Below are 25645 nucleotides of genomic sequence, written 5' to 3'. Positions count from 1 at the left end.
TGTTTTTGCTCTGGGAAGTCGGGGGGGAGTTGAGGAGGGGGGGTTGGGGGGGAAATGATGTATAATAATTCATTTTGTATTGTTTGGTTATTTGAACATAAAAAATAAAAACTTTTGTTGTAAAAAAAAAAAAAAAATTTCGGAAGCAGTAGAACGCAGCTTCCGAGATCTGCAAGTGGGCATCGCACACCGTCCAGAGTCTGGCATACGAGGACAAATTGTTCATTGTAAAGATCGCTTGGAGGTGGGAGATGCTTCTAATGTAATCTACCGGATCCCTTGTGACATATGTGGGACGGGGAGGAAGCTAACCACCAGATTGCAAGAACACAAGCGAGCGGTCAAATGAGGAGACTCAAACTCATCGGTAAGCCTCACACTGCAATAAACAAAGGACGTATATTCAATTTCGCAGCTACTAAGATTGTCGGACGAGCAGGCCCAAAAACAGCCAGGGAAGCGATTGAAGCCCTTCTGTCAGTCAACGGGAGTGCTGATTTACCACCAGTTTAGGTGGTGACGGCTGGGCAGCACAAGGAAACAACAACCCACAACTTTATAGCCAGCCAATCAGCACCCTAATCAACATCTAGAAAGCCATACACAACAGGCACCACATACCATATTATTCAGACTATAAGACGCAACTAAATTTAGAAGAGGAAAACAACAACAAATGGTTTTTCGGCCTCCGGATGCCCCATTTTCAGCCCTTGTTTTGGGCCTTTTTTCGGCCCTTTTCCAACCTTTTTTTGGCCCATTTTCGAGGGTTTTTTCAGCCCATTTTTTAGGCTTTTTCAGCTTTTTTCCAGCCTTTCTTCGGCCCATTTTCAAGGCTTTTTTTGGGGGGGGGCCTGTTTTCAAGACTTTTTGGCCCATTTTCGGGGCTTTTTTCAGCCCGTTTTTGAGGCTTTTTTCAGCCCGTTTCAAAGGCTTTTTCGGCCCATTTGGGGGCTTTTTTCAGCCCGTTTTTGAGGCTTTTTCGGCCCATTTTTGAGGCTTTTTTTGGCCCATTTCAAAGGCTTTTTTCGGCCCATTTTGGGGACTTTTTTCAGCCCATTTTTGAGGCTTTTTCAGCCCATTTTTGAGGCTTTTTTCGGCCGGTTTTCAAGGCTTTTTTCGGCCCGGTTTTTCCAAAATAAATGGGCTGAAAAAACCCCAAAAAAGCCTCAAAAACAGGTTGAAAAAAGCCCCAAAAATGGGCTGAAGAAAGGCCTGAAAAAGGCCCGAAAACGGGGCATGCGGAGGCAAAAAAACCCACCGGCGGATGGGCGGGGCTTTGGCAATATTCAGACTATAAGACACACAGACATTTTGGGAGACACCCCCTTTCGGGAGACAAAAAAGTTGCATCTTATAGTCCGAAAAATATGGTAAATACCACATACAGAACAGCCCAAAGGGCACAGAGAAGTTCCCCGAGGATGGGCTCCTGCACAAGTCCAAAAGCTCAGAAGACTAAACCTCTGGTTCCAGATTGGATTCTGCACCAGGAAATCGTTCTGCCGTTCCTTAATTCCGCCCTAAAGTTTTAAGACTCACCTTTTCTAGCAGAGGTTTGATGCAGTGGAGGGTATCCTGAATATATTGATTGAGTTCGGGGTGGCAGGACATCTGTGGACACAAAACATTTGGTTCAGGTGTCGATAGAAGTCTGTCCGAGTTAACATTCTGTATTTCTCTCTTTAAAACAATTCTGGTTTTAGTTAATAGGGGGAATGCTCACTCCGTAATTTATCTTGATTTCAGCCCAAGCAGACACTTGAAAGTTCTTTAATAGGTTCACTGGAAAGCTAAGCTATGAATTTTCATTTTGGGATCAATTATTTTCCACTTCTACTAAACCGCAGTTCTAAATAGTTATACACTCAATTTGTTGCACATTTCAACACTCAACAGTGAGATTTAATCCAACATAAAAGTCTCTGCTAAGTTTGGGGAAATATATATATATGTAGGTCTTTGGTTATTCGGGTTTTCTCCCGTGTAAAATTGGAAGTGTCTTGGCGACGTTTTGATGAAGTCTCATTCGTCATCTTCAGGCGGGTGTTTTCGGCTTTGTGCTTCTAGGAGCAATGCTCCTAGAAGCACGAAGCTGAAAAAACCCGCCTGAAGATGACGAATGATAAACGTCGCCAAGACACTTTCAATTTTACGCGGGAGAAAACCCGAATAACCAAAGACCTACATACAAATACCCGCGAAAACCTCAGAATATACATATATATATATATATATATATATATATATATATATATATATATATATATATATATATATATATATCCTTTAACTGCACTCTATGGTTTTTATTTTCCACTTCCTTTTTCAATATTTTTCTTTTAGATATGCATGATGAGGCTGCGTAATTTTGATTTTTTTAAGTTTTTACTGTCTTCTTTTAATATGTACTGTAACTCTATTTATTTTCACATAATATGAGCCATTTATTTTACTCCAACCCACTTGCTTTGATTCCTATTTAAGAAGGTATATTTGGGGGTTTTTTTGGTTGTTAAATAAGATCCTGGACCGATCTTTTAATTGAACTGACTGAAACTGCAAACGTTAACGAAAGATAACTGCAGTTTCTCTGAAAGTTTTTAAAAGTTGATTAGCCACGCTCAAGTGGAAAATTTTGTAAAGAGGCTTATAAGTTAGCAAATAAATGTGGGGTGGAAAGGAGAACTAAACCGTTTAACCACCTCGAATAAACTTTTAAATTTGCAAATATTCTACGTTTTGCATACAAGAGCAGTTTAAAAAACAATTTTCTGAAGACGGGTCAAAAGTGGAACAGGGGCCTGTTCCACTTTTGACCGGTTTTCAGAAAATTGTTATATATATCCAATATGTGCTTGTGTGACTCTTACCTGAACAGGCACATTATATTTTTTCCTCTTCTGAAAAATCCCAGTGGGGTAAACCTCTCGAACGTAAAGGATAAGGTGAATGGCTACTTCTAAAAATTCAGAGAGGACATCAGCGACCACTAGAAAAAAAAAAGGAGAAAAGAATGAAAATTAAAAAGAAGGAGGGTTGTGATTTTTTTTTTTAAAAAAAAGGGGGCAGTAGGAAAAGTCAACTTAAACTGTATTTAAAATTGATATCTGAGCTGCTTTATTATTTTTTATAATTATTTATTAAAGAATTATATTTAAATTATAATGGCTCCCCCGCTTTATGCAGGAAAGACCCTCCCAAGAGGCTCAATAGATTATAAGAAGAAATCATTGATTTGTTTGGAAGATTAAGCCATCGAATAAATAAGCAGGCGGGCTTTTTAACTGTATTAAAACATTACAACATCCCAGCAATAAAAACAGCTGGCCATGAGAAGAGGGGTGGGACTTCAACTCCCAGAATTCCCTGTGGCCAACTGTAACAAATCTGATTAAAAAATATTTTATTTGTATTAAAATGTATAACATGCAGAATGTGGTGATTGACATAAAAATAACATAACTGAAATACTGAATAACTCAATAATGGAGGATTATAAACTGAACAAGCAAATAATGGAAGATTTTCATTTAACATAAATGTATTATTATTATTATTATTAGAATTATAAAGCTTGCTAAACGTAATCAATATGATTCATAATATTCTATTTGTATTAAAAAGGTATGACACTTAGAATAGGGCGACTGGCATAAAAACGACACCTTGAAATATTGAATAACTCAATAATGAAAGATTATGATTTAATAAAACGTACGTATATTGTTACTAGTGGCCAGCTGTAACAAACCTGATTAAAAATATTTTATTTATATTAAAATGTATGACATGCAGAATATGGTGATTGACATAAAAATAACATAATTGAAATACTGAATAACTCAATAATGGAGGATTATAAACTGAACAAGGAAATAATGGAAGATTTTCATTTAACATAAATGTTTGTATTATTATTATTATTATTATTATTAGAATTAGAATTAGAATTAGAATTATAAAGCTGGCTAAACATAATCAATATGATTCATTGTATTAAAAAGGTATGACCCTTAGAATAGGGCAACTGGCATAAAAACGACACCTTGAAATATTGAATATCTCAATAACGAAAGATTATAACTTAATAAAACGGACGTATCTTATTACTAGAATTATATAAGCTTGTCAAGTGAAACCAATACGATTATTTTATTTTATTTTTTAATTTGATTCATATGCCGCCCTTCTCCGGAGACTCAGGGCAGCTTACAATGCGTTAAGCAATAGCCTTCATACTTTTGTATATTTATACAAAGTCAGCTTATTGCCCCCACAAACTGGGTCCTCATTTCACCTACCTTAGAAAGGATGGAAGGCTGAGTCGACCTTGAGCCTTGGAGAGATTCGAACCTGCAGTAATTGCAGGCAGCTGGTCTTAATAACCAGCTTAATAACAGGGTGCCTTAAACCCCTGTACTCCTTGGGTATTAATATTAAACCCCTTAAACTCCTTGGTATTAATATTAATTATTATTTTATTTGTGTCAAAATGTATCACACTCGGGTGCCACACTGTTCAAATGTATTGATACAGTTGTAAAACATATAAAATAAATAAACTTGGGAAAGCTGGACTTTGCAATGCAACCCGGATCCCAGCCTTGGTAAGAAAGCCCGAAGATCTCCTGGTGGTACCTTGTCCAAAGTTGAGGTCCTGGCGCGTTAGCGTGGTCATCTTTCCCGGAGGGGCTTTTTGCCAAGAAAAACACAGAGCAACCTCAGTATAATAAGGAAAAAGAGAGGTTGGGGGGGGGGGTTAAACCGCTGGATTCCTGCTCCCCCCCGCCCCCCCCACCCACCCACCCCCGGGCCAGCTGTGCAGCGGCCGCCCTTCCCCAACCGGGCGCCCTCGCGGCTGCTTGGGAGCCACTAGCGGGGCTGGCGGGGCTGCTGGGGGCAACCGGCTCGGCGCTTTACCTTCCCGGCGGAGGCTGCTCGGGGCTGATGGCGGCGGAAGGCGGAGCGGCTGTTGGACGCGCCCTGCCCGGCTCTGCTCTCTCGCTCTCTCGCCCGCGGTCTTAGCGCCCGAGCTTCTCTTTCTTTCTTTCTTTCTTTCTTTCTTTCTTCCTCATTCATTCATTTTCCTTCCTCCCACCCTTTCCTCCTCTTTCTCTTCCTTTCCTTTCCTTCCTCCCTCCTTCATTCATTCATTTTTCTTCCTCCCCTCTTTTCTCCTTCCTTCCCTTTCTCCTCTTCCTTCCTTCCTCCCTCCCTCCCTTCCTCATTCATTTATTCATTCGTTTTCCTCCCTCCCTCCCGCCCTTTCTCCTCTTCCTCCTTCCCTCATTCATTCTCCTTCCTTCCTTCCTTCATTCCTCCCTCCCTTTTCTCCTTCCTTCTCTTTCTCCTCTTTCTTCCTCCCTCCCTCCCTCCATTCATTTATTCATTCATTTTCCTTCCTCCCTCCCTCCCTTTTCTCCTTCCTCCCTTCCTTCCTTTTCTCCTTCCTTCCCTTTCTCCGCTTCCCTCCTCCCTCCCTCCCTCCCTCATTCATTCATTTTCCTTCCTCCCTCCCTCCCTTTTCTCCTTCCCTTTCTCCTCTTCCTTCCTTCCTTCCTTCCTTCCTCATTCATTCATTTTCCTCCCTCCCTCCCTTTCTCCTCTTCCCTCCTCCTTCCCTCCCTCATTCATTCATTTTCCTTCCTCCCTCCCTCCCTTTTCTCCTTCCCTTTCTCCTCTTCCTTCCTTCCTTCCTCATTCATTCATTTTCCTCCCTCCCTCCCTTTCTCCTCTTCCTCCCTCCCTCATTCATTCTCCTTCCTTCCCTCCTCCCTCCCTCCCTCCCTTTTCTCCTTCCTTCCCTCCCTCCTTCCTCCTTCCCTCCCTCCCTCCCTTCCTCCTTCATTCATTTATTCATTCATTTTCCCCCCTCCCTTTTCTCCTTCCTTCCCTTTCTCTTCCTTCCTTCTCTCCTTCCTTTCTTCCTTCTCTCATTCCTTCCTTCCTTTCTCCCTCCCTTTTCTCCTTCCTTCCCTTTCTCCCCCTTCCTTCCTTCCTTCTTTTTTACTTTTTTTCTTTCTTTCCCTGGGCTGGGGCTGATGGGCTCTGGAATGCAAGCAACGGGGATCGGGGGTGGGGGCTTGGGGTCGCAGGAGTTGGAGGAGGAGAGGAGCCACCCAGCTGTAGGAGCTGTGCCCACACTCCTTCTTCCCTTGCAAGTAAGCAGGAAAAGGGGGGGGGTCTGACCCCACGCCCCTTTTGTGTGGGGAGTGATCTCAAAGCGGGGGGGGAGCTAAAACACAGTACCACCAGCCCACCACCCACCCACCCACCCCACGCGGACCACAGATGGACTCCCAGTTGCAAATGGCTAAGCTGGAGCTTCAGCTAGACAGGTGAGGTTCTCCTCCTTCATATGGGGGGGGGAGAGGAGGCTTTTCCCCTGCTTGGCATCCCCCCCTCCCTCGAGGCTCTTCCGACGTTTTCCCCCCACCTCCTCTTGTTAAGCATCCTTTTCTTACTTTGGGGAGTTTCCCACAATGCACCTGGGAAGGGGATGGAGGCTGGAGGCTGGGGAGAGGAAGAGGGGCTGCGAGGTAGGCAGAAACGAAGTGGGGTGGGGGTGAGACTGTGCCTGGCAGGCGGTTAAATGAGCCTTGATAGTACAGTGGTCTAAGCACCCTGTTATTAACACAGCTGCCTGCAATTACTGCTGGTTCGAATCTCACCAGGCTCAAGGTTGACTCAGCCTTCCATCCTTTCTAAGGTGGGTAAATTGAGGACCCAGTTTGTGGGGGCAATAAGCTGACTTTGTATAAATATACAAAAAGTATGAAGGCTATTGCTTAACGCACTGTAAGCCGCCCTGAGTCTCCGGAGAAGGGCGGCATATAAATCAAATTAAAAAAAAAAAAAATCCCCCCCCAATCCTCCTATCCCCTCGGAGGGGGGGGGGAAATATAGATCCACTCCTCCTCATCTGGCATTTCCCCCATGGTGCCCTTTTCTTCTCTGGGGCTGCGATGATCCACTGGCTGCATCCCAGCTCTTTGTTCTCTTTGTTGTGCTGGGTCCCGATTTGGGGAGGGGGGCAAGAGAGAGAGAGAGAGAGAAAGAGACCCTCCCCTCTTTGCAATGCCCACCAGCGATCCCTTCTTATTCCTCCTCCCACTAAAAATTAATAAATAAAGCCGGCCAAAAACACACCCCTTCTTCACACCCTCCACTTCTCTTCCTCCAGGCCCCCCTCCCTCCCTCCCAGGAGGCAAGGGAGGACCCCAGACCCAGCTTCCCCCCCCCCACTCCAACCCTCTGCTTTGCCGCTAGCTGGACCAGTCTGTCAAAGAAGGCAGAACCAGCCAGCTGGTAAATCCCTCTCTGTTGCTCTGAGTGGGTGAGTAGCTTTGGGCAGTGATGGGGAGGGTCATGGAGGGGGGGGGGAAGTGGGGGGCAGAGGACAGGCAGGGGGTGCCCTCTGCACCCTTCCAACCTGCCTCCAATCCCAGACTTTAGGTTAAAAAAAAAAAACCCAGAAAATTAAAAATGTTCCATCTCCTCCAGACCTATGAAATCTGCGTTCGGCTGAAGAAATTAAAAAGCAGGATCTATCTATATTTTCCAGAAGTTGTGGGGACGGGGTGGGGAAACTCCTCGAATCTTCTGTGTTTTTTTTTTGGGGGGGGTGTATTTTATTAACTCTAAAAACTCTTTTGTTTCATCAAGCTGGGCTGGCGTAAACCCCCCCTCCCACCCCAACCCTTGGATATTTTAAATTGTAATGTGGATTGTTTTAAATTTTGGGCCAAATTTCTATAATTCTTTTCATAATTTCAAATTTTGTATTGGAATGGTTTTTTTTTTTATTCTTGGCTGTGCACCGCCCTGAGTCCAGTAGGAGAAGGGCGGTATACAAATGTAAATGAATTTAAATTATTGCCCCCAGATTGTGGGGGGCAATAAGCTGACTTTGTATAAATATACAAAAGGATGAAGGCTATTGCTTAACGCATTGTAAGCCGCCCTGAGTCTCCGGAGAAGGGCGGCATATACATCAAATTAAAAATAAATAAATAAATAAACAAACAAACAAATAAATAAATAAACAAACTGCATTTTCAAAATTATTTCTTTCCCTGCCCTCCTCCTGGGAACCTCCTCGGCAAAGGTGAGCTGGGACAGGAACAAGCTGTGGATATAATTTCAGGATTTTGTTGGGCCTGTGCAGTTAGGGACAGACATTAAAAACTTCATTTGCAATCGTTGCATTCGATGTGTGTATTTGATTGGCATGGGACTGGTTTTAGTGGCCAGTCCCTCCTGGTCGCCTTTTAAAAAAAACTGTGCTGTAGTTATAACAAAGGGACTAAAATGCTGAATCCTTTGCCTGGTGGTGGTGGTGGGGGATGTGGGATTTAAGCCCATTAATCAATAAATCCCCAAATAATGACGGGGATAACATTATAATTTATACACTCTAGCATTTATCTTCTCCCTGCAGAATGCAAACAAAAGCCCCCATTCCCCCCCCCTCTCCTTTTGCCTCCAAGGGATACACTCAGAAAAAAAATATTTTTTTTTAAATGCATTTATATATTTTTTTAAAAATGTCCCAAATGAAGGGTGAGTTGCGGTTTGAAATTGCAGATAAAATTTACGTTGTCCACTAGCGATAATTCTGGCAGTTTCTTTATCTCCCCACTCTCCCTTTTTGTGTGTGTGTGTGTGTGTTGTTGTTGTTAAATACCTCTTTAGAGGGTTTTATCTTTTCTTCGGACAGATTTGCACAAGCCAGCTCTTTCACCGTCCCCACAAACACACCCCACTGAGCAGAGTCGATTGCCAATTTTATCCCCCTCCTGTTGTGATCAAGGCTGAATGGCTTTCAGAGAAGAGGGCTGCTTGGGATCTTTATTTTTTTACAAACATAAAGAATTTGTCCTTGGTTCAAAACTTCAAATGATAATTTGAAGTCCACCTTCTCTAGTCCACCTCTCTCTGTGCCAAAAAAAAAGTTAGAATAACAAGGGTTTTTAACTCCAAATGTGGGTTAAATTTGCCAAGCGGGAATATCTCTGTTTGCTTCGAGCTTCGCGAGACATGTCAATGCTTGGTTTGGTATGTCATTAGTCCAATTGAAAGTATGAAGGCTATTGCTTAACGTATTGTAAGCCGCCCTGAGTCTCCGGAGAAGGGCGACATATAAATTGAACCAATCAATCAATCAATCAATCAATCAATCAATCTTTTACTTTTTTTACTTTTACTTTTATTTGATTTATATACCGCCCTACTCCCGAAGGACTCAGGGCGGTGAACAGCCAACAATAAAATACATACATACAAAATTTAAAAAGCAGAGATAAAATCAAATTAAATAGTTTGGCCCAGACAAATTTAAAACTCAATCAATTTAAAACAAATTTAAACTTTGAATATTAAAAATACTAAAAAATATTAAAAATATTAAAAATATTTAAAAAGAGGGAGAAAGAGAAATCAATCAATCAATCAATCAATCAATCAATAAATCGAGGTTTTATTTTCCTGCCAGCCTTTCATTCCCAGACTCTACATTTTCTAATTCTGATTTTATCTGGGTTTGTTTACCCCGAGTTTGTGGACTTGTTTAAGAAAATAAAACTAGCCTGACTAGGTGGCTCAGTGGCTAAGACACTGAGCTTGTCAATCAGAAACGTCGGCGGTTTGAATCCCTAATACAGATCTCCTGTGTGAGTAACTCTGTTACTGCTAAACTGCATCTTTGCAGCTTCAGTTAACTGGAAGGTGTAGTTTGTAAGAGTTGGGTACATTTTTAAAAATCCACTTGGTTATTTGGTGGTTATTATTGTGATTTGTCTTAAGTAAACCACCCAATAGTCACTCGTGTTTTCCAACCTTGGCCACTTTTAAGAGGTGTGGACTTCAATTCCCAGAATTCCCCAGTCAGCCTGTTCTGTCCCCAACCCCACGCACACACCCCAACAGACGTTCAGGAGTTAAAGACCAAACCAGCCAGCAAAATCCTTTTCTTTATGATAACGGAACTTGGCAACAACCTAGTGGCTGCCTGCCAAGAGTTTATTATTTACAAAGAGGAGAGATAACTTCTCCCCGCTTCTGATACATCAAAGGAAAGCAGCTCAATAATTACGGAATTAATCAAGTCCAGAGATACTCCAGCAAAGTCTTAAAGCAAAAGTCCGGCAATGCAGAATGGCGTGGAAACTTTCAGCTTTGTTCGTCACAAGGTTTGACTGGCCACCATGCTCCCTTTTATATCCTGTGGGGTGTGGTCCAGTGACTCAGCCTAATCTCGGGCACGCCCTTTCTTCTGTTGCGCGCGCTTATCTCTGCGACGCTGGCGTGGGTCCAGCCAAGACTCACTACCCTCATCACTCCATCTGTGGCTGTGTGGACGTGCTTGGCCCCGGCCCTATCTCTTGCCCTTCGGCGGACACCGAAGGCGTTGCCAGAGAGGAGGGTCCTGGAGAGGGAGGCCTTGCCAACTCCTCCCCTTCACTCTCGGAGTCCTCTCCTGACGATGACACAGGCTCCGGTAACGGAGCCACAACACAGCCATGTTGGCTGGGGAATTCTGGGAGTTGAAATCCACACCTCTTAACAATGGCCGAGATTGGGGGGGAAAAAAAGTTAATTTAAGGGCTGATGATTTTCTGAAACTTTGTGACTCTTTCACCTCTGACAGAATTTCAATGCCATTTTTGCAATTCTCACTGGCAATTGCTTCATGGATGGGGTGTTTTCCCCAGCTGCCTTTGGGTTACCGCCTAGTTATTTAAAATATTTAAAACTGAAATCAAATGCTTTTTGGAAAATATGCCCCAGTGATGTTCAGAAAGGAGGTTATTTTCTTGTTTTTTTTCCCCAGAAGTGTTTTATTTGGCTGATTTCAGGAAGCTAAGTGGGGGTCAGGCCTAGTTTTGGTATGGATGGGCGCAGTGGTGAAATTCAATTTATTTTTACTAACGGTTCTGTGGGTGTGGCTTGGTGGGTGTGGTGTGGCCTGGTGGGCGTGGCCTGGTGGGCGTGGCAGGGGAAGGATACTGCAAAATCCCCATTCCCTCCTCACTCCTGGGGGAAAAATATTGCAAAATCCCCATTCCCTCTCCACTCCTGGGGGAAGGATATTGCAAAGTATCCATTCCCACCTCAGTGTGGGGCCGGCCAGAGGTGGTATTTGCCGGTTCTCCAAACTACTCAAAATTTCCGCTACAGGTTTTCCAGAACCTGTCAGAACCTGCTGGATTTCACCCCTGGATGGGGCATCATCAAAGGGAAGGAAAGGAAGGAAGGTTTGAGGACTCTCAAAGCTAATTCCGGATGAGATTTGAGTTCTGTAACACAAAAAAAATCTCCACAGAGGATCCTACTGAGTTAACCGAAGAAGACATTGAAGAATATTTAGAATTACAGGTAGTCCTCGGGTTACGACCACCATTGAGCCCAAAAATGTATGTCGCTAAGCGAAACATTTCTTTAAGGGAGTTTGTCCCGGTGTACGACTTTTCTTCCCACCGTTGTTAAGTGAACCCTTGCATTTGTTAAAATAGTAACATGGTTGTTAAGTGAATCTGGATTCCCTGTTGATTTTGCTGGTCAGGAAGGTCGCAAAAGGGAATCACGGGACAACCCCCCTCCCCAGGGAAACATGAACGGTCATAAATACGAAGCAGTTGCCAAGCGTCTGAATTTTGATCACGGGACCACGGGGATGCTACAACGGTTGTAAGTGTGAAAAACGGTCATAAGTCTTGTTGTAACTTCAAACGGTCACTAAATGAACTGTTGTAAGTCGAGGACTACCTCAGGGGTGGGTTCTACTTACCTTTACTACCGGTTCACAACGGGGCCACCCGTGCTCCTCCGTATGCGCAGAAGCTTCCTGATGATGTCAGGGTTGGTGGGCGGAGCCTCCCGCCGGTTTTACTACCGGTTCTTACGAACTGGTCCAAACTGGGGAGCAACCAGAGGTGAAATGCTCCCGGTTCGGACCAGATCGCCTGATCCAGTAGCGATGACGGTGGGTGGTTCGGAGAACCGGTAGCAAAAATCCCTCTCCACCCCCATGCCCAGCTGAGCCGCGCAATCATCAGAGGCTTTTTATTTTATTTTTAAAAGCATTTTTTCTACAATCTCTTCGGCCGAAAAATGCTTTTAAAGTAAAAACAAAGCCTCTGCCAATCAGGCAAGTCAGCTGGGATCGTCAGAGGCTTACAAAAAAAGAAAAGAAAAGCCTCTGCCGATCAGGCAAGTCAACTGGGATCGTCAGAGGCTTTAAAAAAAAAGAAAGAAGCGCCTCTGCTGATCAGGCAAGTCAACTGGGATCGTCAGAGGCTTTAAAAAAAAAGAAAGAAGCGCCTCTGCCGATCAGGCAAGTCAGCTGGGATCGTCAGAGGCTTTTAAAAACATTTTTTTTACAACCTCTTTGAAGAGGTTGTAGAAAAAATGGTTTTAAAAGTAAAAAAAAAAAAAAAAGTTGGCCATGCCCACTCAGTCCTATTACCCCCCCCCCACCAAGCCACGCCCACAGAACCGGTAGTAACAAATTTTACATTTCACCACTGGGGGTAAACCATCACTGGACTACCTGTATAACCATAACGCACAAGAGCAAAGTTATTTGCGTTTACAATGTCACTGCGTTCTTTTATTTACTAGCTGAGCTCTCATTTCTGTACTATCAGACTTTCCGTAGCTTGCCAACAATTGTTATCAGTAAGCAAAACTGCGCATGTCCACCCCACATTCCTTCACACTTTTTCCTTTGTTCTGTTGCCAGGAAGTCCGCTGCTGAGAAGCAGCTGGCACGAACTTTATTTCAAAATGTAACTTATTAGATCAGTTAGGTGTTTCATTTTCTTTATAACAAATAAATGAGTTTTCTTAGAAAATATCTTTGGGTTTTGTTTTCTTAAAGTATACTCGCAAGGAAAGGTCTCGATCCACCCCTCGTAATCAGGTGCGATTATCCCAAAAGCAGAATGGGATTAATCAACGCCCTGACATACAAAATAAGACCAGCTGCAATATAGGTACTTACAGATGTTCGTTTAGTGATCTTCGAAGTTACGACAGCATTGGAAAAAAAAGAGATCTAGGGCCATTTTTTTACCGTTGTCGCAGCCTCCCCGTAGTCACGTGATCGAAATCCGACTGGTTGGCAACTGACTCATATTTATGATGGGGAAGGAAGGAAGGAAGGAAGGAAGGAAGGAAGGAAGGAAGGAAGGAAGGAAGGAAGGAATAGCACTTAGACTTATATACCGCTTCACAGCCCTCTCTAAGCGATTTACAGATTCAGCCTCTTGTCCCCAGAACAATCGGGGTCCTCATTTTACCCACCTCGGAAGGACGGAAGGCTGAGTCAAGCTTGAGCCAGTCAGGATCAAACTCCTGGCTGTGGGCAGAGTTAGCCTGCAATACCACATTCTAACCACTGGGAGGGAGAGAGGGAGGGAGGGAGGGAGGAAAGAAGGAAGGAAGGAAGGAAGGAAGGAAGGAAGGAAGGAATAGCACTTAGACTTATATACCGCTTCACAGCCCTCTCTGAGCAGTTTACAGAGTCAGCCTCTTGTCCCCAGAACAATCTGGGTCCTCATTTTACCCACCTCGGAAGGACGGAAGGCTGAGTCAACCTTGAGTCGGTCAGGATCGAACTCCTGGCTGTGGGCAGAGTTAGCCTGCAATACCACATTCTAACCACTGGGAGGGAGGGAGGGAGGAAAGAAGGAAGGAAGGAAGGAATAGCACTTATATACCGCTTCCCAGAAGCACCAAAGAAGGCAGGACAAGAAACAATGGATGGAAACTGATCAAAGAGAGAAACAACCTGGAATTAAGCAGAAACTTCTTAAAAGTGAGGACAATTAACCAGTGGAACAGCTTGCCACCAGAAGTCGTGGGACGCTCCATCACTGAGGGGTGGGGGCGATTTAAGAAGAGACCGGACAGCTTCCTGTCTGAAATGGGATAGTGTTTCCTGTTTGAGCAGGGGGTTGGACTAGAAGACCTCCAAAGGTCCCTTCCAGTTCTATTCTGATTAACAACTGTCTTGTTTAACAGTGGATATTTTGGCTTCCCTTATAAGCCGTACGTTGAGGACTATCTGTATACAAGCCTTGAAACTGTAGAAGATTGAAATACTTCATGGGTGCAAGGTGAGGAGGGGGCTGCTTAGAGCTGAAGCAATCTAAAATTTGTTACTACTGGTTCTGTGGGCGTGGCTTGGGGGGGTAATGTGACTGAGTGGGTGTGGCCATTTTTATTTTTTTTTTACTTTTAAAAAGCATTTTTTGGCTGAAGAGGTTGTAGAAAAATTGCTTTTAAAAGAAAAAAAAAAAAAAAGCTTCTGCCGATCAGGCAACTCAGCTGGGATCGTCAGAGGCTTTTGAAAGAAAAAAAGGGGTTTTTTTCTTTGAAAAGCCTTTGACGATCCCAGCTGAGCCGCATGATCACCAGAGGCTTTTTTTTTTTTTTTGTACTTTTAAAAAGCATTTTTTGGCTGAAGAGGTTGTAGAAAAATTGCTTTTAAAAGTAAAAAAAAAAAAAATGCCTCTGATGATTTTTTTTTTTAATTTGATTTATATGCCGCCCTTCTCCGGAGACTCAGGGCAGCTTACAATGTGCTAAGCAATAGCCTTCATCCTTTTGTATATTTATACAAAGTCAGCTTATTGCCCCCACAATCTGGGTCCTCAATTGACCTACCTTAGAAAGGATGGAAGGCTGAGTCAACCTTGAGCCTGGCGAGATTCGAACCTGCAGTAATTGCAGGCAGCTGGTCTTAATAACAGGGTGCTTTAGACCACTGTACTACCAAGGCTCATGTGCAGCTCAGCTGGGCATGGGGGGAGGGTGGGCAGGGATTTTTGCTACCGGTTCTCCGAACCACCCGCCTCCATCGCTACCGGATCGGGCGATCCGGTCCGAACCGGGAGCATTTCAACCCTGAGTTGAATACAGGGGGCGTGGGGAGAGGGAATTGCTGAAATGGATTTAAAAAGAACCAAATTTCAAGTATCCCCAGACGGATTCGCACTGCAGCTTCTGAATTTGAGGCGGTTGCAGGGGGCGGGAGGACGGGATGGGGGGGTGCGATTTTCCTAAAATCAAAGCAGGGGTCGGCTTGGAAAACAAAAGAGACTGAAAGATGGTGGAGGAAAAAAAAAACTCTTTATAAACCCGATTCAACACCCCGGAAATAATCAAGAGTAATTGCAAGAGTAAGGGGGTGCCAAATGCATCTTTGGTGGAGGGGTGTGGGGGATGCTGCGGGCATGAGGGGGGGGAGACTTTGGGAAGAAGGAAACAGGGCTGTCGTTTTACACAAGCGCTTGTGGCTGTGGTCCAAACGGCCTCCGCCACTGGAATTTCGGGGACAGCAGATGGAGGCTGGCTCAGCGGGGCAGGAAAAACTCAATTTTGCCAACAATGGGGGTTTCCCCCTTTCCCCTCCTCCTCCCGTCGCTCATCGCATGGTGGCTGGCGTGCCCAGCTTGGTTTCGCATGGACTCGAAGGCCATCCTGACCCCTTGCCAAGTCCCGCCGATGTGCTCCTTTTTGGAACATCTAGCTTGGAAACACAACACAATAATGGCTTGTCCCCAGAGCTGCCGATTGTGGGTTTTGTTATTATCCTCTCAGCATCCTTTTTCCCGCAAAGTCGTCGTCCAGATAGGGAGTATCAAGAGGGCGGGGTGGGGTGGGTGTCACAGTGTGAATGCCGCACCTGTTTTGTGGCTTGGCAAAGAGACCGGTTTGCTTCGACGCGATGCCCTGGTGGGGGTGGGGGTGTGGAATTCAAAAGGACGCTGGACTTGTGAATGTGCGAAAGCTTCCCTCAGAGGACGAACGCTTTTGGCATTGTGCGCGTTGTATTGTTTGCTGTTTCGGAAACAAAACAACGTTGTGTTTCCTCAAGGTTTGATAAAACCGTTGTTTTTCCCATCTGGTCTACCGGGTTTTCAGCTTGTTGGGAATTTCAGGCGGTCACATTCAGAAGTGGTATTCAGCCGGTTCGAACAAAACAACGTTGTTGTTTGCAGCTCGTTGGGAATTTCAGACGGTCACATTCAGAAGTGGTATTCAGCCGGTTCGAACAAAACAATGTTGTGTTTCCTCAAGGTTTGGAAAAGCGTTGTTTTTTCCATCTGGTCTACCAGGTTTTCAGCTCGTTGGGAATTTCAGGCGGTCACATTCAGAAGTGGTATTCAGCCAGTTCGTACTGGTTCGGGCGAATTGGTAGCGGCGACTGCGGGTCGGCCCACCCTGGCGTAATGCCGTCCTATTTAGGCATGTTTTTGAGGCTGGGCGCATGCGTGGAAGGAACATGGGCAAGCAAATAACATGCTTGCAAGTCATGTGTGTTCGTGAAGCGAACACGCACACACATGGGGCGAACCGGTGGTAAGCATTTCTGAAACCCACCGCTGGTCGCATTGACATTTTTCCAACCTGCTTCTGCGGATTTTTTCACTCATTTTTTGGCCTTAGAGAGCAAACAGCCTTGAAGGAGCTGGGTTTGTTTTTAGCTTTGGCCCTCCAAATGCTTCAAGGAAGACCAGGAAGTCCTCAACGTATGACCACGACTGAGTCCAGAGTTTCTGTTGCTAAGCGAAACGTTGATTCAGTGAGTTTTGCCGCATTTTAAATAAATATGAGCTGGTTGACAAGAGTCCAGATTCTGATCACGTGGCCATAGAGATTTCTAGCAGAATTTATTTCCGAGAAGGCCGCAAAATGTTTCCAGGCAACGCTTTGAGCGAGTCGGCGCCTTCCCCTCCGTTTCTAAATGGGTCATGTCTTCCCTTTCCAAACAATGGACCCCCCCCCAACTGTCATAAGTACATGCCAGTTGCCAAGCATCCGAATTGATCATGTGACCAAGGGGCTGCTGCAGTTATTTGGGGGTTATTGTGATTTGTTTTAATTAAACCACACAATCTTCACTCATGTCAGTGTTTCTCAACCTTGGCAACTTGAAGAGGTGTGGACTTCAACTCCCAGAATTCCCCATGACCGGCTGGGGAATTCTGGGAGTTGAAGTCCGCACCTCTTAAAGTTGCCAAGGTTAATAAACACTGGTTTAAGGCAGCGGTGAAATTCAAAATTTTTCCCTACCGGTTCTGTGGGCGTGGCAGGGGAAGGATACTGCAAAATCCCCATTCCCTCCTCACTCCTGGGGGAAGGATACTGCAAAATTCCCATTCCCTTCTCACTCCTGGGGGAAGGATACTACAACATCCCCATTCCTTCCTCACTCCTGGGAGAAGGATACTGCAAAATCCCCATTCCCTCCTCACTCCTGGGGGAAGGATACTGCAAAATCCCCATTCCCTCCTCACTCCTGGGGGAAGGATACTGCAAAATCCCCATTCCCTCCTCACTCCTGGGGGAAGGATACTGCAAAATCCCCATTCCCTCCCCACTCCAGGGGAAGGATACTGCAAAATCCCCATTCCCTCCTCACTCCTGGGGGAAGGATACTGCAAAATCCCCATTCCCTCCTCACTCCTGGGGGAAGGATACTGCAAAATCCCCATTCCCACCCCACTTTGGGGCCAGCCAGAGGTGGTTTTTGCCGGTTCGCCGAACTACTCAAAATTTCCGGTTCTCCAGAACCTGTCAGAACCTGCTGGATTTCACCCCTGGTTTAAGGCAGTGGTGAAATCTAAATTTCTTTCCTGTGGGCGTGGCTTGGTGGGTGTGGCTTGGTGGGGAAGGGTCATGTGACTGGATGGGCGTGGCTATGTAACCATGTGACTGGGGGATCAAAAGACAGAAACTCACTAAGAATGTCCTGCCGGGGTAGGGTTGGACTAGATGACCTCAAGCTCCCTTCCAGCCCTGGATTATCTTCTGAAGCTGCTGCGTCTAGTGCCAGGTTTGTAGTCCTTCCTTCCTCTCCTTTTTCTTTCCTTCCTTCCTTCCTTCCTTCCTTCCTTCCTTCCTTCCTTCCTTCCTTCCTTCCTTCCTTCCCTTTTTCTTTTTCTCTCTCTCTCTTTCTTTCAAAAACGCACAGCCCCATCCCCCGTTTTTTGCCAAACCGCCCCCCCCCAAGTTTTTGATCTAGTTGGGAGCAAAAACGCACCCCCCACCCCACCCCGATTAAAAAAAGGTTCCGACATGCGCCACAGCTGTGATCATCAGAGCCTTTTTTTTTTTTTTACATTTTAAAAGCATTTTTTTACTACCGGCTCGGGTGAATAGGTAGTAAAAAAATGCTTTAAAAAAGAAAAAAAAAAGACTCAGATAATCGCACAGCCCAGCTGTGATCGTTGGAGCCGTTTTTAAAAAAAAACTTTTTTAAAGCCTTTTTTAACTACCTATTCACCCAAGCTGGTAGTAAAAAAAACTGCCTAAAGAGTAAAAAAAAAAAAAAAAAGTTCCAATGATCAGCTGAGCGATGACGAAACTTTTTTTTTTTACTTTTTAAAGCATTTTTAACTACCAGTTTTGGCATGTGCAGAGGGTATAAAAGAGGGGTGAAATTCAGCAGGTTCCGACCTGTTCTGGAAAACTAGTAGCGGAAATTTTGAGTAGTACAGAGAACTGGCAAATACCACCTCTGGCTGCCCTAGAGTGGGGTGGGAATGAGGATTTTGCAATATCCTTCCCCTGCCATGCCCACCAAGCCACGCCCACAGAACCGGTAGGGTAAAATTTTGGATTTCACTCCTGCTACAAAACAATAGGGCAGGTGGACGGAGCCTCACGCCAGGATCACTACCGGTTCTCCAAACCACCCGCCAGGATCGCTACCAGATCGGGCAATCCGGTCTGAACTGGGCGCATTTCACCCCTGGTTTAAGGGCTGATGACTTTTGGAAACTTGGCTGTTCTTAACCTCCGACAGAAGTGTGAAAAACATTCCCGAGTCACTTTTTTCAGTGCCGTCGTAACTGCAAACGGTCGCCCGAGGGACAGATGTAAATTGAGGCCTAGTGTTGTGGCCCGTCAGAGGCCTATGCGGATTGTAGCTGATTCCGACAGTGAGGAGGCTGGTGTGGTGCAGCCTGGGCAGCTGGAACTCGAGTCAGACAATGAGGAGGCTGGAGAAGATGTGGTGCCAAAGGCGGGGATTCAGCCAGGGCCTTCAGAACCTCCAGAAGCTCCTTTAAGTGAAGAGGACGAAGAGGAGGAGCCTCTTCTCGATGCACGGGCATGCAGAGATGCCAAAAGGCAGGAGTGGCTACTCAGGAGGAGGTCTCCTCGAGAGTAAGGCTTGGGGCTAATTGGCCTTTAGCCTATTTAAGGAGGAACGCCGACTGAAGCAATTTGTAGGGAACAACTTTAGTTCACTCTCCTTCGCGTCTGGATTCTCTGCAAATTGCTTCTGGGCTTTCTGTCAACCTTAGTAAGATTGTGATTCCTTTATCTTTGGTTTCTTGTAGGCTGTTAAGAAAGTTTATTAACAGCCTTTGTTTTGAAAAAGACTGAGTTATTTTAGTAAATTAAGTTTTGTACAAACTTTGTGTGTGCTGCGTTCTTTGGGGTCCGTAGCTGGGGCAGAACATCTACCTGCAGCCGTACAACCATGAAAAGCTAAAATGGGGAGATTTTTGCTATGTGCGAAAGGGAAGGAACGGGTTCCTCGGGAAATCGTGATTATTTTTCTTTATAGTGAAGGAGGAACGCGGAATTTAGGCATTTCTTTGTGCCCAAATTTGGGGTGGCCGATACCACACTGCATTTGCCTTAAGCAGCAAAATGTCAGGGGTGGGATATCACCCAAAAGGGGCGGGGGGACAGATTTTGTAATTCTGCCAGGCTGGCAAGCATGCCAACTGCTCTGGTTCTTGCACGTCTCCTCCTGAAGTTTCACGTCGAAGACAGAGCAGCTGGGAAGAGGAAGCGGAGCAAAAATACCGGCTCGTCTTGCATGCTCCCCAGAAACACCCCCCCCATTTTGAGCAACAGCTGGTGCATGGCGATGTGTCACTTGGTCCTCTGGGGCTCAGGAGGGGGGGCTGTTTCTCCAAGGGGGACGCCGCACTTGATTAATGACCCTATTTGCATCCGGATGGCTTCCCAAGGGGCTGGCTGGCGCACATGTTCGGATTCAAACCTGGGTCTAGATGAGGAGGGGGTGTGCTGCCTCCCTCAATGCTGGGGGAGGGGGGGAAGGATGAAACCCCAAAATGGGAGGTCTATTGTTTGGAAAGGGAAGACGGGACCCATCTGGAAACAGAGGGGAAGACGCCGACTATAGATAGATAGACAGACAGACAGACAGACAGACCGAGAAGAGAGAGAGAGAGATGATAGATAGATAGATAGATAGATAGATAGATAGATAGATAGATAGATAGATAGATAGACAGACAGACAGACAGACAGACAGACAGACCGAGAAGAGAGAGATGATAGATAGATAGATAGATAGATAGATAGATAGATAGATAGATAGATGATAGATAGATAGATAGATAGATAGATAGATAGATAGATAGATAGATAGATAGATAGATAGACCGAGAAGAGAGAGAGAGGATAGATAGAAGACAGATAAAATAGATAGATTAAAGAGAGAGACAGACCAACCGACTGAGAAGAGAGAGAGATGATAGATAGAAGACAGATAAGATATATATATATATATATATAGAGAGAGAGAGAGAGAGAGACAGACAGACAGAGACAGAGAGAGAGAGACAGAGAGAGAGAGACAGAGAGAGACAGAGAAAGAGAGACAGAGAGAAAGGTAGACAGACAGACAGACAGACAGACCGAGAAGAGAGAGAGATGATAGATAGAAGACTGATTAGATAGATATAGATGGATGGATGGATGGATGGATGGGATGGATAGATAGATAGACAGACAGACAGACTGAGAAGAGAGAGATGATAGATAGATAGATAGATAGATAGATAGATAGATAGATAGATAGATAGATAGATAGATAGATAGATAGGATAGATTTTTCTAATATCGCCCCTAATAAAAACAGTTCAGGTTTGAAATCTACATATTTTCCTATTATCTTTTCTATTCATCTGTGTATTTTTGCCTGAATTTTTTTTTTTTTTTTTTTTTTGCTTTAACACAAGTCCACCACATAGGATAAAATGTGCCCATTTTTTGATTACATCTCCAACATTTGCTGGACATATGTTTCAACATTTTAGCTAACCTAGCAGGGGGTAAGTGCCATCTATAAAACATTTTGTATTAAAAAAAAAAACGCCTAATTTTCCATCGGTGCCTCTCTAGGAAGGATGCTTTCTGATCCTGGAGGTCTCACCTCTAGGTGTGACATGGTCAGTTACGTACATTTGTTGAGTAAATAAATACATTTCTTATTTTTTTCTATTTCCAGGGAAGGGAAACATGGCTCGTCCTTCCCTCTGGCTCTTCTCCGTACTGCTCATTTCTCCGACGGCCACCGGTGGTCTCAGCTCGGGGCCACGGATGGCCGCCAACGTCCCCGAAAACGACAACAGTTTCCCAAACCGGGATTCCTGGATGCGAGTCGCCCCGTACCGACACAGGCAAGGGCTGGATAACCAGCAAACAGACCATGATGAGATGCCACCCAGGTCTGCAGGCTCCAGAGAAGCCGGCGGTCCCAGCTTGGAGGGTGCAGAATCGAGGGGGCTGGATCGGCCGGCCAACCTCCGGCAGAAAAGCGCCTTTGTGGGGTTTGCTTTCCCGTACCCCGAGCAGGAGAATCACAACAACCCAGCGCCCGAGAGGTCGAAGAAGCACGGCCAGGCGCATCGGCGCCATACGCGAAGGAAGAGGCTGAAACAGCACCGAGGTAGGGGGAGCAGAGCAGAGTGAGGGGTCCCAATCCCTCACGAGGGAACGGGAGGAAATGTAGGAAGTGGCGAGTTTAGTGGTCATTTGTCTAGCCAGCATCTCTGTAGGGCACGGGTGGGCAACAATGGCCCCTTTAGGACCGATGGGACTTCAACTCCCAGAATTCCTGAGGTAAAAGAGCCACGGTTGCCCTGCGGTAGGGTGTTGAGTGAAGGGCAGGTATAAGTGGTGGGATTCAGCCGGTTCCGGCCGGTTCCAGCTGGTTCAGGCGTAGCAGTTGTTAAATTGCTGGCTGGCCCCTCCCCTCCCCGCCCCTTCCAGGAGTCCCCATGTGCCCCGTTTTGGCTTCCAGGTAAGTGCAGAGAGGCCTACTAGGCCCAAAACGGGGCGTAAGTGCAGGAGGCCAAGTCCTGCCTGTCACACACCCCTGGCCACGCCCACCATGGCCACGCCAACCCAGCCGATCATTAGGGCAGAGAACCGGTTGTTAAATTACTTGAATCCCACCACTGGGTATAGATGATCTCTGATGTCCCTTCCCCAGGCTTTTAAAATGGCTGTCTGCTGTACGATGACGGCTGACATGAGTCCTCCACTGACAGAGAGAGAGAACCTCCAGTGTAAGGCGCAGTCTACCTGCCCAGGCGAACTGGACCCCTGAAGCGAAGGCGCTTTGGTTAGCAGAAGTTCAAAGTCCTTCCTGGGTCTAATTGCCAGCTGATCCTTGTAGGGCTTTGCAAAGCCTCCACAGACAGGAGCACTCTCTCTGAAGGGCAGAAGCTTGGCGAGATTCTCCCGATCTGGTTCTTGCCTCTTTCAGGGAAAGGCTCCAAGCTGAGACCACGGGCCTTGGTGAAGAAGCCGGATAGTCTTGGGGAACATTTTCGGCCCTTCCAAGGGGAAGGGGCTGCGGCTGATTCGGCCCCCACCTCTCTCCCCAGCCCCGTGCCCCAATCATTGATGGAGGATCCCCTTCCTGTCCGGGCCATCTCCTCCCAGCCCCAACTCCGTGAGTGGCAAGAGGGCGACGTTATGCCCACTCTGGACATGGCCCTCTTTGACTGGACAGACTACGAAGACCTACGGCTGGACATGTGGACTTCTGACCGGAAAAAAGGTAAACACCTGGCTGGGTTGGGGAAATCCACAGAAAAGAGACGGCCGACGGGCCTAAGGATTCGATGGAGCTGTTGTGATCCAGGCCCAAGTAGTTAGTATTAAATGCAAACAGTTCGAAAACAAACAGACTTTACTAGAACAGCTGAGAATGAACTCATTCTCAGCGTAGTCCAAACTAAATTAAAGCAAATTCTTCAAAACACCATTCCTCAGTTTATCACCGACCTTGGTATAATTAGGCAAACGGCCAAAGGCTTTTCTTGGCAAAAGTTCAGAAGCAGAAGATGCCGACAAGAAATAAATACAGTGAAACAAGAAGCAAATTCTCTCAATGTTGTTTTCCGGCAAAGAGGCCAAGAGCCATTGCTGGTCTTTTAAGCCTTATGGGAGGGGCTAATCATCTCTTGGCCTTACTTCCGAGTCGTCCTCTCTGCTTTATCTGCTCCTGCCTTCTGGCAGCTCTTCTCATACGTGCACTAGGAACAGGCTCCTCCTGTTCCTCTGCCTCTCTGTTGTCAGCCTCTGGAGGCTCCGAAGTCCGCACAACACTCCCCGATGGCCCTGGCCCCATCTTTGCCTCCGATGCAGAGCCCTCATCTGGGCCTTCCACAGCCTCCGCTGCCAGCTCCGCAGGCTGCTGGCGGACCACAACAGGAGCCTCCATGGTTAGGAAGCGTCTACCCCTTTTTTTGACCCGTTTTCCCTCTCCTTTCTCTCGGTTGCCCTGCCAGGGCGGACTCACAAAAGCGGCAACGAGACCACGTCGGCCGAAGGGGAGCCCTGCGATCATCACTTGGACTGCCTGTCAGGTGGGTGCCACCGTGTTTCATGAGGACTAGCCTCGCCAGAAAGGAGAAAGACAAGGGCTCGGTCTACGAGAGGGCAGGATTTCCCCATGGGGCTGATTCGATGCCGCTTTGGGTTGTGCGTTAAAACCTGTCATTTCTCCCAACACAGGTAGCTGCTGTGATTTGCGCGAACACCTCTGCAAGCTGCACAACCGTGGGCTTAACAACAAATGTTACGACGACTGTATGTGCGCCGAAGGTACATGGAGAAGTTTCTCGGCAAGGGGTGGGTGGGTGGTCCGTCTCTCGGGGGGAGGGAATGTACAAAGAACCGGGGGTTGTGGCATTGTCCTCCTCGTTTGAAGACCTTTTGTTCTGACCCAGCTCCCCAAACACGACTAACCCTCTGACGTGAACACAAAAGATTCCTTTAATTAGGAGTGCCGGCAAACCCCGCAAAAAGTTTCTCTCTCAACGCAGGCTAACAAATCCGTCTGGCAGGGAGATGAATAGTTGTCTGCCACACCTCTTCACCTCTGCCCCCTGCCTTTTATCCCCAGAGATAGGGTGGGGCTTCGTTAGCAGCGATGGCTCTTCCATCCCGAGGACCGGCCCATTGATTTCCACTGCTCTCCTCTCCTCTGCCTTCTGTGCATCTGTGCGTCAGGCACTGGACCCAGCTGTTCCTCCTCCTCCTCATCAGCCACCTCCAGACCTGGGGGCTGTTGACTCTCCATCTGAGGGCTGACGGACGGCCCAGGCTCCGCCTCCATCTCTATCGCTCCATTCCCTCTTCCCCCTTGGAACTCCCAGGTTGTTTTGATGCTGACCCCGACTCCCACCCCTCCTCCTCCTCCCCTGATTCGGCTGCAACACATTTTCCCCTTAAACTTTGCTCAATGTTTTTTCTCCTTCCACGCTAGGTCTCCGTTGTTACGCCAAATTCCACCGGAACCGCAGAGTCGTCCGACGAAGAGGTCGCTGCGTGGAGCCAGATTCTGCGGATACCGATCAAGGGTCTTTCCTTAATATCTAGAGACAGAGAGAGAGACTAATGGGAGGGGGCTCCAAAGTGGGCCCGGTTAATTTATAACTTTGGGTGTGGACTGGCCTCAAAGGCACAACTGGAATCCAAGGAGGGGAACAAAAACAAACACTTTCTGAAATAAATTCTTCCCGGATTTATTGGAGGTTGACTGCTGTATCTCTTTGCGAGTCAGCGTGCCGGCAGGTATCTCCTTCCCTGCCCTGGGAGAGACCGGAGGTGGAGAAGGGAGAGCCGAGCGTGGCAGGATTTGAAAGGATTTGAAAAAAAAAGAAAAAAAGATGGGGGTTCAGCCAGTGTCTCATCCAGAGGTGCAATGGGCCCCCTCTCCCTGCCAAGTATTCCTTGAGAAAATATGAAAAGCTGTAAAACTGAATTGCTACGAAAGGCTAGTGGAAACGAAAGAAAGGTGTGCACCTCTTGAAAAAAAATCACCAAGCGCTGACTTTTTTTTTTTTTAATTTGATTTATATGCCGCCCTTCTCCGGAGACTCAGGGCGGCTTACAGTGCGTTAAGCAATAGCCTTCATTCTTTTGTATATTTTATGCAAAGTCAGCTTATTGCCCCCACAATCTGGGTTCTCATTTTACCTACCTTAGAAAGGATGGAAGGCTGAGTCAATCTTGAGCCTTGGAGAGATTCGAACTTACAGTAATTGCAGGCAGCTGGTCTTAATCACAATGCTATCAGTCTGCTGAGCCACCAGGCCCGTTTCCTGTAGTGTTTTAGCTGCGTTAAAAAAACCAACACCACCAGGTCTAGAAACTTGACTCGCAGCACACGAGTGAAAGGAAACCTCCCCCCAACCCTTTATTTTGGGGGGGGGTGGGGGTGGGATGCCCTCTTGCTGCAGATTTCATTTTTTTGCACCCCCTTCCTTTGGAAAACTCCTGCCTGAGACTAACCCTTGTGTCCGGCTTTGCGTGTTTCGGTTTCAAATTAAATAGTTTTCGCCTCTCGAAA

The 25645-nt window shown here is 46.2% G+C and overlaps 2 protein-coding genes across 7 annotated transcripts in view; one reads left to right on the top strand and one right to left on the bottom strand.

Annotated features, from left to right (window-relative positions):
* The window catches only part of MAD2L2 (mitotic arrest deficient 2 like 2), a 12044-nt gene extending 6739 nt beyond the window's left edge, over positions 1 to 5305 (bottom strand). The window contains exons 1-4 of one of the 2 annotated variants that reach the window (XM_087879146.1): positions 4924 to 5305; positions 4642 to 4695; positions 2874 to 2992; positions 1543 to 1614 (exon numbers count right to left, since the gene is read on the bottom strand). In XM_087879146.1, coding sequence (XP_087735272.1) covers positions 1543 to 1614; positions 2874 to 2992; positions 4642 to 4681 — 231 coding nt within the window. In that variant the 5' untranslated portion in view covers positions 4682 to 4695; positions 4924 to 5305. Of the gene's footprint in view, positions 1 to 1542; positions 1615 to 2873; positions 2993 to 4641; positions 4724 to 4923 lie in introns of both variants that reach the window. The other variant, XM_087879145.1, reaches the window with a different exon arrangement.
* On the top strand, positions 5160 to 25645 carry DRAXIN (dorsal inhibitory axon guidance protein). 5 transcript variants are annotated; one of them, XM_087879136.1, is made up of 6 exons: positions 5160 to 6164; positions 21287 to 21727; positions 22550 to 22846; positions 23580 to 23657; positions 23806 to 23895; positions 24560 to 25645. In XM_087879136.1, exons 2-6 carry the CDS (start codon positions 21298 to 21300, stop codon positions 24670 to 24672), a joined length of 1008 nt encoding a protein of 335 aa, XP_087735262.1. In that variant the 5' UTR covers positions 5160 to 6164; positions 21287 to 21297; the 3' UTR covers positions 24673 to 25645. The 5 variants fall into 5 exon arrangements, with proteins under 5 accessions (XP_087735262.1, XP_087735265.1, XP_087735264.1 ...); XM_087879139.1 differs by lacking the exon at positions 5160 to 6164 and adding an exon at positions 6257 to 6341; XM_087879138.1 differs by lacking the exon at positions 5160 to 6164 and adding an exon at positions 7197 to 7339.

The sequence above is a fragment of the Pantherophis guttatus genome, chromosome 15 (genome assembly GCF_059756535.1).
Source record: "Pantherophis guttatus breed Tessera chromosome 15, ASM5975653v1, whole genome shotgun sequence".
NCBI lineage: Eukaryota > Metazoa > Chordata > Lepidosauria > Squamata > Colubridae > Pantherophis > Pantherophis guttatus.
Note: the sequence above shows the minus strand (reverse complement) of the source record. Positions and strands in the feature narration are given on the sequence as shown.

Bases quoted from the DNA above. Each gene is read 5' to 3' on its own strand.
- DRAXIN (XM_087879136.1), top strand. From the start codon at position 21,298: ATGGCTCGTCCTTCCCTCTGGCTCTTCTCCGTACTGCTCATTTCTCCG. The intron at 21,728-22,549 runs GTAGGGGGAGCA...TGCCTCTTTCAG, and splicing joins GAGGCTGAAACAGCACCGAG to GGAAAGGCTCCAAGCTGAGA. The intron at 23,896-24,559 runs GTACATGGAGAA...CTTCCACGCTAG, and splicing joins CGACTGTATGTGCGCCGAAG to GTCTCCGTTGTTACGCCAAA.